Raw genomic sequence first — 17,599 nt, 5'->3', positions numbered from 1 at the left:
TTGAGGAATAGTGGGTGCGGTTACAACGCCGTTACAATGCTGAGTGCCAAGATCTTAGTGCACTGAGGACTAGTGATACACCACGTAAGGCGTCCTTCCCCAAAAGGCTCGTACTTCTGTAGAATTTTGAAAAATGGAGATCAAACCCCAAGGGAGACCATCACATGGAAGGCCAAAACGGTTGAAACTCCTTTTAGTCGCCTCTTACGACAGGCAGGAATATCTCGGGCCTATTCTTACCCCGGACCCGCAGGGGGGGAAGCACATCCTAGTAGGTGGGCAGAGGGAGGATGGAGCTGTTAGACCACCAATTCAGAGAATATTAAGGATGGTTTAGAAAAGGCTGGTCCTGCACAGATCAGATGATGAATATGAAACTGATCATATAGACCAGGGCTCCCTCATACACATAAAATCACGTGCATTCAAAGCAAAGCGCTGAGAATGTGTGCACAGTGCATCAGTCGAACTAGGCTTAATTCACCTCAATTCATCTTGCATGGCAAAGCCGTCTCTGTGCTGTCGAGAGTGTTGAAAGGTGACTTATTCAACATTGAAACAAAAGTGCAGCACAGTTACTAAAATAATGGAACAATCAGCTCCAAAAAATGCAAGATTTCTGAAACACTCTTCAAACCAGAGCAGGAACTTTTTCATTTTTTTTGTTAGTTTTAACAATACATGTGTAGTACAGTAATTACTTGGGTAAGAAAGTTGTCTACTGAAAGACACGACAAAAAATAGCATTCAGAAATGTATACTGAAATCATAGAGGATTCCAGAGAGGAAGAATTAAGGAAGCTGTGAATACTTGCAGAAGAAAATTCTGTATACTCAAATGAAGTTTTTACTAGTTTTTTAGCATATTTATTTTGGTTAAAGCTCCAGAAAAATGAACTGAAGTTTGTTTCCATTCCTTTCAAATGTGTATTCATTTCTTGGTTTCGCTTGTATTATTTGACTCCACTTTAGAGCAAAAATATGGAAGGGTGCTGTGAAAGGACTCTTCGAGGTAGTTATAAATTTGTTCTACATTTAGCAACAGCTGACAAGCTGTTTAATGGAAGGGCTGTTAATAAAGATTATTCTATTGGACATAGCAGAGACAACAAATCCCACATTAGCACCCACATTCAGCAGAATACCACTTTCCATTATGACTACATCTCGGTGAATCAGCAACATTATTGGGAATGAACACTTGGCAGTCAAAATTGAAAACCACATAGCATACTCCAACACATCAACAAGGTCATGCTTTCCCGGTTTTCTCCCAGATGAAAGAATTCCCACAGTTTTCCCGGGGCGTATACACCGTTTCATAATTTTGTCAATAAACCAGAATACTGAGACTGTGAGGAAACTCCAGTCAAAGAAAAAAAAAATTAGATCAATCTCGCCAGTAAAAAAAGCATTTCTCACCCTCTAAACAGAAAGGCCAGCAAAGGTCCTGCAAGGTCTAGCCTCTTGTTACCGTAGTGATCACGATCATCCAACTCACGTCTACCGAGAGCCGCTAGAAGCAGCCTATGCACCATGTAGCTGTAAATAATCAGATGTAACACATAGTTAAGCCAGCTCTGGAAGTAAAGTAAAATTAATTTCAAGGATGAAATTTTTGTTTTTGCAAAATGATCAATTAACAGGCCTGCCCAAATTTCAATAACAATTTCACATGTGGAATCTGTAATTTTCCATTTAAATATAAATGTGAATGTGGTGTATAAGACTCCAGTAATTAGAACATCAATTTTACAGTGCAAGCAAGTTAACAGTTTCTGACTTGATACCTGAGCCTTAATGGATTCTATTTTCTACATTGTGAATAATTTTCTTTAAGGAAACTTTTTTAATGGAGTAAATAGTTAAAATAAATGCTTCTGGTAACCGGAGTGTTAAAGCAATAATAAAGTCAATGTAGAATTCAAAAACACTAAAATTTGATTCTAATACTTACCCCAAGAAATATGCTTTCTTTGTTTCACAAAAATCAGACACACCTACATGTGGCAACATTTCTTTCTGCAAAATTTCTCGTGCGTATTTTATACGCCTCTCTTTAGTGACACCAGGTCGCGCTCCTCTTGTACCAATGAAATTCAAGGCAACATTCTGTTCCTGAACCACAAATGCCTCATCCAGAGATGGCTTTACCTGTATACACAGACAAGGCAATTAAATGAATTTCACACTCGGAAAATTTCTTCCCTCTATACCTTACAACATTCATCACACCATGATCATTATTACCAAAGCAATAGCACTTGGTAAAAGTACACATAATATGATGATTGGTTCATGGATAATTGCCTTGCCACAATACAACCTGTAAACTTCATTGCTACTTCTGGTCACTGGCAGTGAAATATCCTTACAAATACAATAAAAAAGAAGAGAGCATGGCTGACTCAGGGTTAATGGACTAACCCACAAAGTCATCTGTCCCTCAATCAAGAGGGTTCATCTGGAATTAGTAGCATCAGCTAAAAATTTACCTGAATTATGAAAGTATGGAGGGGAGGTAAAAACAAAGTGCTGAAATCAATACTGATGCCAGAGAAGCGAGAGAATTTATAGTGTCACCCACATCTGACCCCTGACAGTCCAATCAAGGACTGTGTCAAGGGTAGCACCATTTTTCCGTTTGATACTGAGGTTGGCACTGCTCTGGTTCAGTAAGTCGCTGGGCAGCAATAGTATCCCTCTCTGGTGGAAGGACTAGTATCTGCCAACACTGAGTCAGGAAAGAGAGAGTGCACATTGAGCAGAGTTGCCAATTGCTCGACTGTAGAGAACAGCTGACTATAGTGAAGTTGATATTGAACTGAGTACTGGCTTGTTGACGGTGGAGGAACATACTTCGCCTCCCCCCCCCCCTTTCCACCAAAAACCATATCCCCACTCTCCTTTTTGCACATTCGCAAGAACCTCCAACCTAAAAAAACTACAAAGTCCACCCCACAGAGTGCCCAATATCTAAACAACCACCACGTGTGAGTAATTGAACCTCAGCCTATTAAGTGGAATCCAAAACCCCACCATCCTATGGCTCAAGTCAAGGAATCTGCAGCCTACATGGTTGTAGAATTGTCAGTGCCCCAGATTCAGGACCTCCACTTGCCTCTGAACAAGAAGTCCACAATTGGTACTGTCAATGATGCTGTCTTAGAGAAATGAAATTCTTTCCTCAGCACTTAGCACAGTTCGGATTCAAAATTCTGCCAAAGTTCCATTATTAGCAGGCCCTGTTTATATCAAACACCGGCGAGGCTAGTCAAAAATACTTTTGCTCATCTAAAAAGTGAGACAGTCTAATGGTCCAGTCAACATGTAAATTTGGAATACAGGTGGCAACAAAAACTTGCGAAACCATTTATTCTGCTAGATTTTCCTAATATCCACACTAAAATTCAAATTTATGAAATGAGAATCAAATATAACCATAATCTCCCTCAAGAACACTTAAAAGACTTTCCTGCCTACAGCCATTCGAGGCTTGTGCTCAAGACTATCACTCAAAGCTTCTGCCACAAAGTGAACACACAAAGCGTCTCTTATAGACTGATCCAGATTGATATGACAGTGCTGCTTTTAGTCTCTCAGTGCCGATGGCAAATGGAACAGTCAATATGTGAACTAGCGCATACAATTCTGTGCTCAAAAGGCACCTCCTCTCTACTTATAAATATTCCTGTCAATTTGGATTCTGTTTGCATCTTTATTTTTCCATACTGTGTTAATCTAAACAAATATGGCTTTTACAATTTTCCACGTGGAACTGAGTCATCCTCACCCTCTGAACTGGACACTCATCTCTGTACTGTTTAATTTCACACTGATTTTCCCAAAAACTGGTACATCTTTATTAATTTACAACAAGAATAAGATGCTGAAATTAGTACACTCAAATTTAATTTGAGGGGGGAAGATAACATGATTTTTTTTTAAATTTTAGGCCAAAATTCACATCTACCAGAAACATTCTAAGAACAATAAATGTTGGCAACACACTGCAATAGTACATTTACCATTCAAAGTCCAATCTAGCACTTTTAAAAATCAGCACTTCAAAATTTTCAAAAAACTGACTTATGGAAACTATTATTCTAACTATGGAGAAACTTAGGATTAGGAACCTTTACATACTGCTCCACAATTTTAGTTACAATTTGCATGATTTTAATTACCATTACTTTTAATATGCTGTTGCACAATCTTATGTTCCATAATCAACAATCTCTGTCATGCACTCTTCACTTATTCAGTTAATTATTAGAATAAAACATTTTTGCCTGTTTCTGCCTTTCATTTATGGTAATACTTTATACTGAAAGCACTTCATTGAATTTTTACATAATTATTTCGACTGCAAATAACCTTTCAGAGTGCGCAACTCCTTGAAATAGGACAGAATCAAGGGAAATGGAGGTACTTTTCTTTGTTGAAAATGACAAGTTTGACTGTGAAGAACATTTAATATAATGTAGATGCTTCAGATGAAGAAATGTGGTAACATCAGCTTGTGGCTTACAGAAAACAGACTGTTATATTATTAAGTTTTCAACACACACAGAAAGACTGGAATTATATTAACACATGAGGATTGTTTGGTCAGTGAAAGCTAACATTTTTAATTCTTAAGAGTAAAGAGGGATGCACTCCTGCAAACTATCACTTCCACAAACATTACATATTAGGTGTATGAATGTGTGGTGTCTGTTCTTTCAGACATGTCTGAACGAACGGACACCACACATACTACAATAATAACAAGTACTGACAATAAATTGAGTAAGTTAATTTATTTACTTTACAAATACAATGTCCTTTGGCATTGTATTTTGAAGTAACTCTGCACACAACATCCTGCTGCAGAGAATGCTCTGCAAGATGACACTCTTGACCTTGGTATCTGTTTCACCACACATACCATCTGGATTCTTCCCCTGGACACAAGTTCCTAAGATCTCCACAGGTGAGAACTGGCGTCAACATGTCCTTGGTCCTCACCTCCTACATGGTCTTAATTTACATTAATTTCTTCAGTCTCAGCATTTCTTCACGGCAACTACTGCTTTCTTAAATCACTTAGTTTTCTAAACCTTATTTTCTGACCTGTCTATTTTTTCCTTGCCCTTCACAACTACCACATACAATGCACTTTGTTTGAAAGCTCTTATTAACACTTGCACAACATTTTGTCAGTAAACTCTTTCTTGCTTATTACCCTATTTTCCACCTTTAAGCTCTCAGTTCTTCAAATCTCATCTGGTGTAGTCTCCAACAACCAGTCTTTCCTTCTCATCCAGTCCAGTAAGTCAGCCCTGACCCACAGTTCTGGGCAACTTTTAGAAACTCTCCCCATTTCCTAAACCTTTCCAGTCATTTCCCTTCACCCTCTTCCTTCCCCTTCTGCCAGAAGAAGGAACCACTGGCTCCGAAACCTTGCAAATTTCCTTAACCTTTGTATCTGGGCTTTTCTGCTGCCACTTGTCGAGTACATTTTTTTAAAAAAATCTTCTAGTCATATTATATTCCTGTATTAAAAAAGGTATTTTCAGCCCAGTAACGGTTAATTAGAAACAAGTTGTGCCATTTCACCAATTTCATGCAGGTTTTGATCAAATGTGTATGAACTGTAACACTGCCATCCTTTTAACACATACTTTCTTGGGATTTGTAGTGAATAACTAACAGTAGCATCCTGCATGCATCATTTTCAATAGGCTTCCAGCTGAAACTAAAAATATTGATGCTAAGCCAAGATTTTTAGAGTTACATTTAAATGTTTCCTTGTGGCACAATTCTTTTATTCATACAGGAGTTCTTCACAATAACTTCCAGTCTCTCAGTAAAATGTGAATAATTTCAGGTTTCTGGAAGTAACTTTTCCTACTGTTTTAAATTTTAATTATTTCATGTTTGCAATGTTAATTAGCATCCATTTTGAAGTATCATTTTTTAAATTTCCCTCCACTTACATTTAAGGAAACAATGTTCATGTGTGCAAAAAGATGTAACTGACATAAAATTATATTGGCATTGTGTTTGCTTTCACATAGAGCTTACAAACATTGTGCAGTTAACTTCCTTGAGCTCTGGTCTCCCTATTCTTAGAAGTGATTAAAAATAGGAACAAAAAATGCCATCAGTGCTTCGTTTTCTAACATGGTTAATCAGCAAATAACTATAATCTGTGTACTGTTTTTTGTCGTTACGTTATGGTATACAAAGTTGTGTATTAAGGACAGTTGTCACCAATAAAGGAATTATGAGAGTGTGTCTTCCAGATACAATAGTACTTGGCAAAGTGAACTGGTTACCAGGGCAGGGTGGCAGTCCTGTCATGTTAATGTCTGAGAATAAGGGGAGGAAGCAATACAATACACTGCAGTACTGTTACATGAGGAGCACTATCACACACTACATGTCTTTATGTATCACACACTGAAGAAATCATTTAGAACAAGGACAGAAATAGAATTTTTCACCTTGGCTCCCCATGTAGCTTCAGTGATAGTACCTATAAAAGTACCTTCTCTGGTGATGTCACTAATGTCCACAGCAGTGTCTTGAATTGTCTTGAATCATCTGTCTTCTGTTTCAGACAAACAGGATTATGCTGACTCTTTAATCAATTCTATGCTGACCAACTTTAATATCTTTCCTATCTCCTTGTCCATCAGTCTCTCTCATCCAGTAGCCATTCACTTATGGTATGTCTTCTAATGTCACAAAAATAAAATCTAATACCACAGGAGCAAAAGCAAACTGACTGCACATCTAGTGGTTAGTGTTTTTGGCTAGTAATGCCAATGTCCAGGTTTTGTTTCCTGGCAGCCGTTGAGATGTTGTGCAGAAACATTTCTGCCATAGTTATTTTGGCCATCTTTACTTTTACACCACGACCTCAACAAACTTTCTAAACAATATTATCACAGGTAATACAATAAAAGAATAAGTACAGTAAAGAATAAGTACAGTATGTTCAGATATGACAAATGGCCTTAGCATAAAAAGAGAAAAACACTACGCATATCAAGGATCTAATTCTTACGTTTTACTCACCATTTCCATCATTTCAGGATCATCAAAATCGTATATTATGTGTTCAAGGATATCTCTGTCAGCAACAAACCCCAGTGCACGAAATGCAATAATGATGGGAATTTCTTGTTTGATATATGGCAATATAGCAACAATGCGTTGTCCAATTGCTGACTTCTTAATGCTCTGTAACACAAATGCAGTCACTACAGCACTCAGAATAGGAATCATCAATACAAATTTTGATGTAATGGTACTTGTTAATAATGTTCAAGGTTACAAGTTTCTGTCAGAATTACAAAATATTTAGTCACTTGGTGTCTCCAGACCTGTTACACTATGTGAAGCAGCAGCAATGGAAACCCAGCCCCCCTCCACTTTTTTTAGGAACAGAATTTTTTTTTTTCTTGAGCCTGAAGATTGCAGACCACACTTCAAACTATTGGAACTCAAGTCATCATAGAGGGTAAGGAAATTAGAATTTATGTTGACAAGATATAGGGGCAATGCACTCGACAAAGAGTGGAAGTAGAAACTTACTATCTAGGGACTGTGTGGGAGTGTGTCCTTTATTACACATTGTGATAAAAACAAAGACACAACAGATGAAGTTTCACCATTAGTGCCAATGTAATATCTGGTTGCAGTGGGTACTGCATCACACCTGTGCGATTCCATTACTTCTCTGACATTAAGTTTCATTCCTGTCAAAGACAATGGTGAATTCTGTCAAAAGCTTCGATCTTTATGGAGAATGTGTGTGACAAGGGCACCAAGAATGTTTCGTACAGTAAATTCACAACAAAAAGTTTTATGTTTAGAATTAAATTTAGTTCCAATGCTAACATTTTTGAAATCCAGTGAGGTAGTCTCATTTAGTAGTCCTAGGCAATTTTCTTACTAAAGTTCTTGCTAGTATTGTATCAGTAAATTGTTATCTTGGCGATCTGAAGGGGATTGTGATATTAAAAGTATTTATGCAGCTTTTCTTGATGAGCAAAAATAAATGTTTTTATTGGCATATCAATACTTCACCTTACTTTATTAGATATAAAATTGTAATTTACTAGTTACAGGTATTTTCTGTGTGAACTAGATTCAAGTTTTTTTTTTCCTTTTTAAGCAGAAGACATTACCTGCAAGTACTTTCTTCCATACTGCGTTTCTTCGACTAATGAAAATTACTTCAGAACTGACACTTCAGCAGGAGCATGTAGATACGTGGTGCAGAGCTGCCACGTTCCACACGGAACAAACACGCAATTTTACATTTCATTCAATATCCTCAAACTCGCAAACTATTAAATGTACCAAAATACACCTAGCATCAGTATGTTCTGGAAGAGCTACACTGTTTTCATTTTAGTTTTATTCACAAAGGCAAATTACTGAGACAAAATACAGACTATTTATGAATTTGCATTTCCTTGTGACATCGTAGAATTTGAGTTGGAAAATTTTTTGTTATTGAATTTAGGACGACACATTATGCGAAGAACGCTTTAGGAATACACATTTTCATCTGCTCCCAACAAAAAGTATGTCAGATTACCGTAATTTGAGTTAAACGTGACACATAATGCTTTCCTAAAGGGGCCCTCACATGCTCAATATTTATTGCGGTGTGAGGACGAGAATTGCACAACAACGTTGTGCAGTATTTATGCCTGGGATGTGTCAGTTAAAATTCTGCCTTCATCAGCGAGCATGTCAGTGCCTGATAATGTGGAACTCCTCTGTACTGCAACTTGCAAACCAGAAGTAGAATTTAAGAAGGATTGACGAATTAAGTCTGAAAAGCTTCCAGTAAACATTTCAACGGACCAGGGCCTCATTCACTGCAGCATAGATTCATAAACCACAACTACCAATTACAAATTAAAGAAGTGACCACTCTAATTTACCATGAACTTTCACTGTTTTCTATGTACGTCTCTACTGTTAGCAACTATTGGAAACAAATTCCACTCCAAGCACAAGTGGTGCTCATCACTGCAAATTTAGTTTACCACTCCGATATCAAGCCTCATTCGATATGATTTTTCATAGCTTTTGCATGTTCCATTCTTGAATCTGACAGTACTAAGCATCAATACTGCTTATTACTGCCAACTTGGGATAGCCTAGTTAACTCTGTAACTGTAGCAGCTGTGTTGGGATAAAATGTCATAATTATGTTCACGTCAGTAGGCATAAAACGGCTTTTCCTCCATATACAGTTGCTTCTTATGGAGAGACTGGAACTTTAAGAAGAATTTTTATGTGAAAATGAGAATGAAAATGATTTTGATTGTGACTGATTCATTTGTGAACAATTTGAGTGAAATAGCTATGGAAACAGTCCACCCTGAAAACTGTTTCAAAAATATTACAGTTTGAAAAGTTTTGTATTGTAATGCTTATGTAAATATATTGCCTACAGCAGCACTTTTTGTTTTAATGTGCACCCTAACTGTTGGTCAAGGGCCTCACTGTTCCCAGAAGAAGTTTGTGCAAGGCTTTGTGGCATGCTTGCATTGATTTAAATAAGAGTGCGTGCACAGAGATAGTCTGTGTCTGCATTACAGAGTGCAAAGTGTTAATATACATCCAACAGCACACTCCATCTTTCGTCATTCACTTTCACTTATTTTCAGGAATTTATTTGGAGTGTATTTAATTTCTCTCTGTCTTAGCACGAACAGCCTTTTATTGCACGATACTACCCTTACATGGTTCAATATATTCCACAATATATCAAGTACATGCCAATATTTTAAAACTCTGTAATGTCGTGTGACTAGGGCCTCCCGTCGGGTAGACCGTTCGCCAGGTGCAAGTCTTTCAATTTCACGCCACTTCGGCGACTTGCGTGTTGATGAGGATGAAATTATGATAACACAACACCCGGGTCCCTGAGCGGAGAAAATCGTTGACCCGGCTGGGAATCGAACCCGGGCCCTCAGGATTTACTTTGTCGCGCTGACCACTCAGCTACCAGTGGCAGACTAAAACTCTGTAGATTCCAGTATATTGTGCAAACTGTCAATACTGCTCTCACATGGTCAGTATCATTGTGCAATGAATATTGTGCATTTAAGGGCCCCTTAATGCATCAGAAGCTAAGCTGTCTCTAATTTGGTCTCATTACGAGAAACAGACCAGTATATCTACAATTAAGTAATTATTGCATTTTCTCATCAAACTTTACTTTTTCTAATGTAATGGGATAAAAAAAACAACAAACATTGTGTGTTTGCAAGAAAGAAGAATAGTGGTACAAAATACACTATCTTCATATTGCAGCAATTTTATTACACACAAAGGGATTTACAACCTGTGATGAAGCCTGGAACCTGAAATGAACTTCATTTGGGCTCTGCATCCTCATTAGTATCCAAAACTTGTGAAATGCCAGGTGGTTATAATTAAAGTGCAGCTCCTCACAGAGGTGCAGTGTGGGCTGTAATTATTCTATGGCAGTGAAACTTAGTAAATATTCTAATGCATTAACGGAGAACCAATTTATGTGCGAAAAAACTTAGTTCCAATTTTGGCCACCATGTGCAAATCTGGCACTGTGAATGCATGAAAGTCATACAGAAATGTTTCCGTATGTGATGGATTAGAAACCAGACATGGAATGAAGAGGTCAAACTGTTGAACAAGGCATATTGTTTATTTTATTACTGACCACCACTTGCACAATTTGTCAATGTAAGCACAAAAGACATCAAGATGCTGTACAATGATACATTTGCACTTGGTGCTGAAAACTGGAACTAATCTTTTGCATTGTAAATTAGTTCTGCATTAACGCATTAGCGTATCGACTAAGTTTTATTGCCATACGTTAATTCCATCCCACACATTACTTCCACGGGTAGCTGCGCTTCAATTACAGCCACCTCTTATGATTTCACTATGCCGATCGTTAAACCCCACACATTGAACAGTCAGCTGAATCCCACACTCACATCTTTTTTTGTTGTAACAGAATAATTACTGACATTACTCTGCTGTGACGGAGGCTTGAAGTGAGACTGTCACTGTCATTATTTAATGAAATGAATACTTGACATAATATCTAAAACAGCTTCATTTCACCATGTGTTTAGTATTATGCACTGGTAACAATTAGCGGCTTTCTTCCAGTTTTCAGATCCGACTTTCCCAACAGCTTTATTGGCGACAGCTTCAACATCAGATAGTAATTCGTTCTTTTATTTGCTGGTAAAAAATGTTTACTTTAGGTCTGCATCAATTCTAATGGATTTAAATGACAGTAATATTATGTCAGCCTAATGAGTGTATGCTCTTGTTTTGGCCAGGTCATTGGTTTCTTACCTGGGAGAAGATGATTTGTACATGAATTAGTTTCGTAGGCTCCAAATTTTTATAACTATCACACTGCCCTGGTGAAGCCAACCAATCAAACTCTCGCTCTGCTATGGTAGGAATCTTGTCAATAATAACAGAATGGTTGGGATCATTATCAAGAACTGGTGACAGTGCAGGCATGTAAAGCATAAACCACTTCCATCGACTGACCTCTTACAGCAATCCTTTGGCCAACAATGCCACGTTGATCTTTTCAACAAAGAAACATTGACAAACCTGCTTCTGGTATTGTTTGGTATCATACAACACAGAATAGTAGTAACATAAAATATTAACACCACAAGTGTGAAAAATGAAAAATCTCAGTACGCAATGAACAATACCACAGAGCAACTTACTGTCTAAGGTATATTGCAAGTGCGGAGTATTGTGGCAAGGGTGAAGTTTTGGCAACCACCAGTTACACGTCTCACTATAGTGAGCCAATATATTCGCTTAAGTGTGCCATGCCTCCCACATGGAGCCTCACCCAGCTACTACTATTGCAACTATCATTCCTAAAGCAATTGATATTTGGCTATCCTGGAGCAGTTTTATAGGGAACTATGGATATCTGACCAGAACTGTCAGATATTCATAATTTCTTTCTCTTGTATGACATTAGGATCAATCATACTGTTACAGCTGACATGCAGTTTCGTTGCAAAATAAAATGCCTGTTCTTTAGCATCCTCCACTTTAACCCAGCTTCATGGAATGTGCCTCATCCATTTCCAGACCTAATGTGTATGAAAGGTGGATGATGTCACTGTGTTTATGTTTATGAAGCAATGTGCACATTGAATGATTCCATCAATGACTAACATTAATTAATTAAAGATAAATTAACATTATTGTTAGATTAATTTACATTAATATTTATTCCTCTCTACAATACTGGGATTTCCAGGATGGAATCAACAAACAAAAAAGTCAACAATGATGGGCAATCACTGATCACCACACAATAGCCTGCACATGTGCACTATCTGATCAAAAGTATCCAGAAATATCTTCATCTACATCTACATTTATACTCCGCAAGCCACCCAACAGTGTGTGGCAGAGGGCACTTTACGTGCCACTGTCATTACCTCCCTTTCCTGTTCCAGTCGCGTGTGGTTTGCGGGAAGAACGACTGCCGGAAAGCCTCCGCGCGCGCTCGAATCTCTCTAATTTTACATTTGTGAGCTCCACAGGGGGTATAAGTAGGGGGAAGCAGTATACTCAATACCTCATCTAGAAACGCACTCTCTAAACCTGGACAGCAAGCTACACCGCGATGCAGAGCGCCTCTCTTGCAGAGTCTGCCACTTGAGTTTCCTAAACATCTCCGTAACGCTATCACGGTTACCAAATAACCCTGTCACGAAACGCGCAGCTCTTCTTTGGATCTTCTCTGTCTCCTCCGTCAACCCGACGGAGTGGACTTTTTAGCATTTTATTTAGCACAATAAGAGGACTATACAATCTAACCGAGAAAAGAAAAAAAAAGATCCACCATACCATAACACCACCAGCTCTGCACTTCACTGCTGTCACTACAGACAATGATGGGTAATGTTCTCCAGGCACTCACCAAACTCATACCGTCTCATTGCCACAGGTTGTTACACAATTCATGACTCCAAATCACTTGGTTACAGTCATCCACCGTTCCATGGAGACACCCTTTACACCACCACAAGTGTCATTTAGTGTTGACTTCAGGAATATGTGGCTTATGAAGAGCTGTTCAGTCCTTGTGTATCTCGTCTTTAGTCCCTACCCACGGTCCCTTTACTACTTGGACTGCTAGTAGTACTTTCAGAAATCACAAGTGATTCCTTCCACTGATTCCTGTGATTTTGTACAACTATCTTTTGGAAAGCTTGATAGTATCTGTCATTACAGGGGGGCAACTTTAGAAGGCTTTAAAGGTCCCTGATGGATTTGTGCTCAGGAAAAATCCAATGACTAGTCCACATTCAATGTCACCGAGCTTTCCTAACCGAATCGTTCTGCTATTACTGCTTCTCTAGTTAAAACAAAATACTCCCCGCCTCCTTTCATACTGGCAGGTTTGCCTCTACTGGCATCTAGTGATTAATTCCACAATACATAGGGAGGCACAGTTACTTTTGTTCAGATAGTGTACATACCTATATCAGATTTTTTTTTTCCTAATCTTTAAAGGGTGCCTGTACACCACTCAACTCCAGGTGAGTGAGTGCCTATTTATAGCCTTCATTGTTTATACGAGCACAATAATCATTGACAGTGCACCATTATAAGCAATGTGAAATTAGTTTTTCAATAATTTGTATTTTAAAGATGCTGATTCCATGAATTTCTGAATGCAGGATGCATATTTTACTACAATAAAGAGCTTTAAAACATCTGGTGAGTGAAGAAAAACACAGCACACAATAATTACTTTGAATTTATAATGACGACATACTCCAAATGAAATTAAAATCATATCATTGTCACTTTCTTCCTTGAAACTGCAATGTAAATGTTAAATCTGATGTACTTACACTGTTTAGAACATGATAACTGGTAGTTACTTAGTACCATAACAACCAATCTTATCACTCATTTCTTGATTACTTTAAGAAAAAAAATGTAACACTGGTGGTTATATGTGAATGGGAAGGGGAACAAAAATTCACAGAAATCACAATATAGACAAAAAATCTAATTACCTGTCCACCCCGAGCCATCATGTTGACCCAGAGGGTTGAAGTAGGACGCGATGAATGTTCTAGGCAGGAACGAATTTCTGCTTTGTATGCATATTTTCCATCTTTCATGCTGAACACATACACTGTATTTGTTGCCATTTTCTCCTGAGCTATCAGAACCTACAGAAACACAAAAATTAAAACATCTCTTATGCATGTAAGCCCAAAAAATAATCTCATCAAACAGAAGTTTCACAATTTCTACCAATTTACCGTAGAAAGATCCTTGAATCAAGCAAATTTTGACGGAAATAAAGACAATTCAAAGCAAATTAGCCTTATGAATCTAATATCTAATAAATTACTGTTTTATCATACTTCAATACAGAAAGACTTACATTTAAGTATTATGGAAGCTGAAGTTTGTTTATTGTATCAACACATTTCAACTAATAATTACAGTTAAAGTATATTCACTACAGAATATAAACATGTGAAAAAACTTGACTTGTTCAATGTTTACAGCACTGTCTGAAACAGTAAGAGTAAGCAACGTTTTGGCCAGTCAGGGAAGGAGGGGGTGGGGGTGACAAGGTGATACATTGTGTGTAGTGTCTACAGATGGGCGAGACAAGATCCAAGGTGCAGACCCCACAGCAATAGGTTCTGTGGTGCCTGTATGCTCCTATTTTGGTATCCCTGTGTAACAAATTTTGCATTTAACAATGGTACAAGCTTGGAGTTACTGCTTGTATTTTTAAGAGTTATAGTATACCTCTCTCCTTAGCAGCATACAATGAAAAAATGAACATGCAGTCATCACTAATATTACTAGAAAAGAAATGGTGGGGCCACTGAATTTTACACATTCCAGCTGTAAAGCCAGGAACTTTATAAGGAAACTTGGTACAGATCCACTTATACAAAGAAGAACCAAACACACACACACACACACACACACACACACACACACACACACACACACACACACACACACACACAGAGAGAGAGAGAGAGAGAGAGAGAGAGAGAGAGAGAGAGAGAGAGAGAGAGAGTTGCTGCCAGGTTAATGAAAATTTCAAAAGCTAAGTTGGGATATGGTGTATAAATCACCTAAAGAAAATACTATAAGAAAATATCTTGTTTGAAATCTCAGTACGCATGTGGCTGGTGTCTATGAATTCAGGGCTCTTGCTGAATTTGATCGCGTGTATTCAAAGTACCTTACGTCTGTACGATGCCGGATGAAAACAACAGCTTCCCGAATTCGTCAACAAAATATTTTGATTGGCAAACTACTAGTGATGCTTATGAAATATAAAATAACAGCAGTTTTGAAACCAGACAAAGACGAACTCTATGTGGCTAGCTGTAGACCCATCTCTCTTCTTGGTACAATTGGAGATGCTAATTCTCACCTGCATCCAAGAGAACATAAAATAATTCCAGTGGAACAGAGTGGCTTTATAAAATCAGAGTAGCTGAAATTAAGTGCTAATGCTCTGAAAATGGGTTGACTATTTCAAAGATCTCAAATGAGCTACATCTTTCGTCAACCTGACTGCAGTTTACAATATAGTATGGAGAGGAGGATTGGCTCTGATGTAATTGCACATTAGATACAAGCAAGTTTACTTAACATGCTTCCTGATCAAACGTTTTCAGTTTTTCTGAATAGAAAAGCTAGTAGACAGAGAACCCTGAATAATAGACTGCTCAATGATTAACGCTGGCTCCCATGCTGATTAGTTTGTACATCCACAACATTCCAGCAACTAGCTCAATGAAAATCCAGCACCTAGATGAGTTGGTATAATGGGTGTCCAAAAAGTTTCCATTTGAGGATGTTGCTATAGTGTACACGCAATGTAGTGCGACTTCAATGCTGATATATAAGAAAGAGATTAGTGTGGCATTCATGTCTTGATGTGTGTCCAATACATGCAGTAACATGAACTATGGCAACATTATTACTAAATACGTTCAAACAGGGTCAACAAGCTATTATTCTTTTCCTGGCTACCAAAGACCAAATACCAGTAGACAGTTTTCGGATAATGAGGAACGTGTATGAAGGCAGCACGTTTGTCGAAAACCACTATTGTAGAACGACGTGCCACGTTCCGTGCTGGTCTATCAGAGAGCAGGAGATTAGTGTTTAACATCACATCAACAAAGATGTCATAAGAGATGGAACAACTGTCCCAGCATTTGACTGGAGCGATTTTGGGAAATCACAGAAAATCCAAATTACGATGGCCGGATGAGGGTTTGAACCTTGTCCTCTTGGTCTATCTGAGACCAGCCTCATCCATTTTGATGTCTCCATCAGAAGAATGGTACTGTGTAACACTGAAGAAATTATGGTGTGCAATTAAGGCCAAACGTTCAGGAAAACTAGGACAAGGGGGTGCTGCTGCTTCACGATAATGTACGTCCCCATGTTTCAAATGTCACAACATAGAAGTGGCGCCAGCATACCCGCCCTACAGTCCTGATTTCTCCTCATGTGACTATACAGATTTCGTCCCTGAAAAACAAAAGCTTGCATGGGTCGACAATTCCTGTCAAATGAGGACATGCAGCAGGAATTTACAAACTACTTCAAACAGCAAGCAGGACACGGCATTTTACCATACAGGTATCTTGTGCGTTGGTAAGATAATTGTCTCAATTCTCATGGCGATTTTGCCTCATTAGCATACCAATTCTGGCCTTTATGGCCTTCGAAAAGACTTTTTAATTGGCCCTTATCTGTCTGAACAAAGGTATCAAGTATTGCTACAATAACTAAAGAAGTACTTTACAAATGGAGATGTGAACCAAACCCAAGCAAACAGAGGCAACAGCGTTCCATCTCAATAATGAAGAGGAAAAGGCAGGAAGTTGCACAACATTTCATTCAGTATAAGTTTCTCATAAATATGTGCCCACATTTCAATGTATCAAATGGACACACTCATTTAAGCAACAATGCACCCACCTATCAAAAAAGCTTGGCTCAACAGCAAATCCATTCCACAACATAGCCGGCAACAGATTGGAAGCAAATGCAAGTATGCTATGCAATGATGCACTTTCACTTGTGTACTCAGCTGCTAATTGTGTGTCTGGATGGGAAAATCACAAATGTACAACTCAGATAGATGTATGTCTTAATGAGATCATTACTGGCATTGTCAGATCTAACTGCAGTCGGTGGCTGCTTGTTTAATCCAATACTGTTCTTTCAGGTATCAAAAAGAAAAGCTGGCAAGGTGAAAATGCTCCGATTCTCAATAAGATAGAGCCATATAAGAATGCATTTCTTCGGAGTACTTTCCAGAATTTGCCAGCTTTACACCCAAAGTCATGCAAGCCACCTGGGTCAATTTTCAAGTTACAGAATTCACCAAGATATGAAAACATGCTGGAATGAACATTCACCTGATGCAAAACTAACAATGAAGGTTGCAGACTTTTTATCTTCCCTTTCACAAATGGCTGACAAATGCATCCCATATCAAACAAGGGAGAGACGTAGGGAA

General features: G+C 38.2%; 1 protein-coding gene across 1 annotated transcript in view; it reads right to left on the bottom strand.

The window, feature by feature from the left end:
• The window catches only part of LOC126355927 (DNA-directed RNA polymerase II subunit RPB2), a 92,634-nt gene that overhangs the window by 62,118 nt on the left and 12,917 nt on the right, over nucleotides 1–17,599 (bottom strand). Inside the window, exons 5-8 of the mRNA XM_050006489.1 lie at nucleotides 14,094–14,252; nucleotides 7,069–7,233; nucleotides 1,958–2,154; nucleotides 1,423–1,542 (exon numbers count right to left, since the gene is read on the bottom strand). Coding sequence (XP_049862446.1) covers nucleotides 1,423–1,542; nucleotides 1,958–2,154; nucleotides 7,069–7,233; nucleotides 14,094–14,252 — 641 coding nt within the window. The remainder of the gene's footprint in view (nucleotides 1–1,422; nucleotides 1,543–1,957; nucleotides 2,155–7,068; nucleotides 7,234–14,093; nucleotides 14,253–17,599) is intronic.

This window comes from Schistocerca gregaria, chromosome 3 (genome assembly GCF_023897955.1).
Source record: "Schistocerca gregaria isolate iqSchGreg1 chromosome 3, iqSchGreg1.2, whole genome shotgun sequence".
Taxonomy (NCBI): Eukaryota; Metazoa; Arthropoda; class Insecta; order Orthoptera; family Acrididae; genus Schistocerca; species Schistocerca gregaria.
This window is presented reverse-complemented; position numbering and strand designations above follow the sequence as displayed.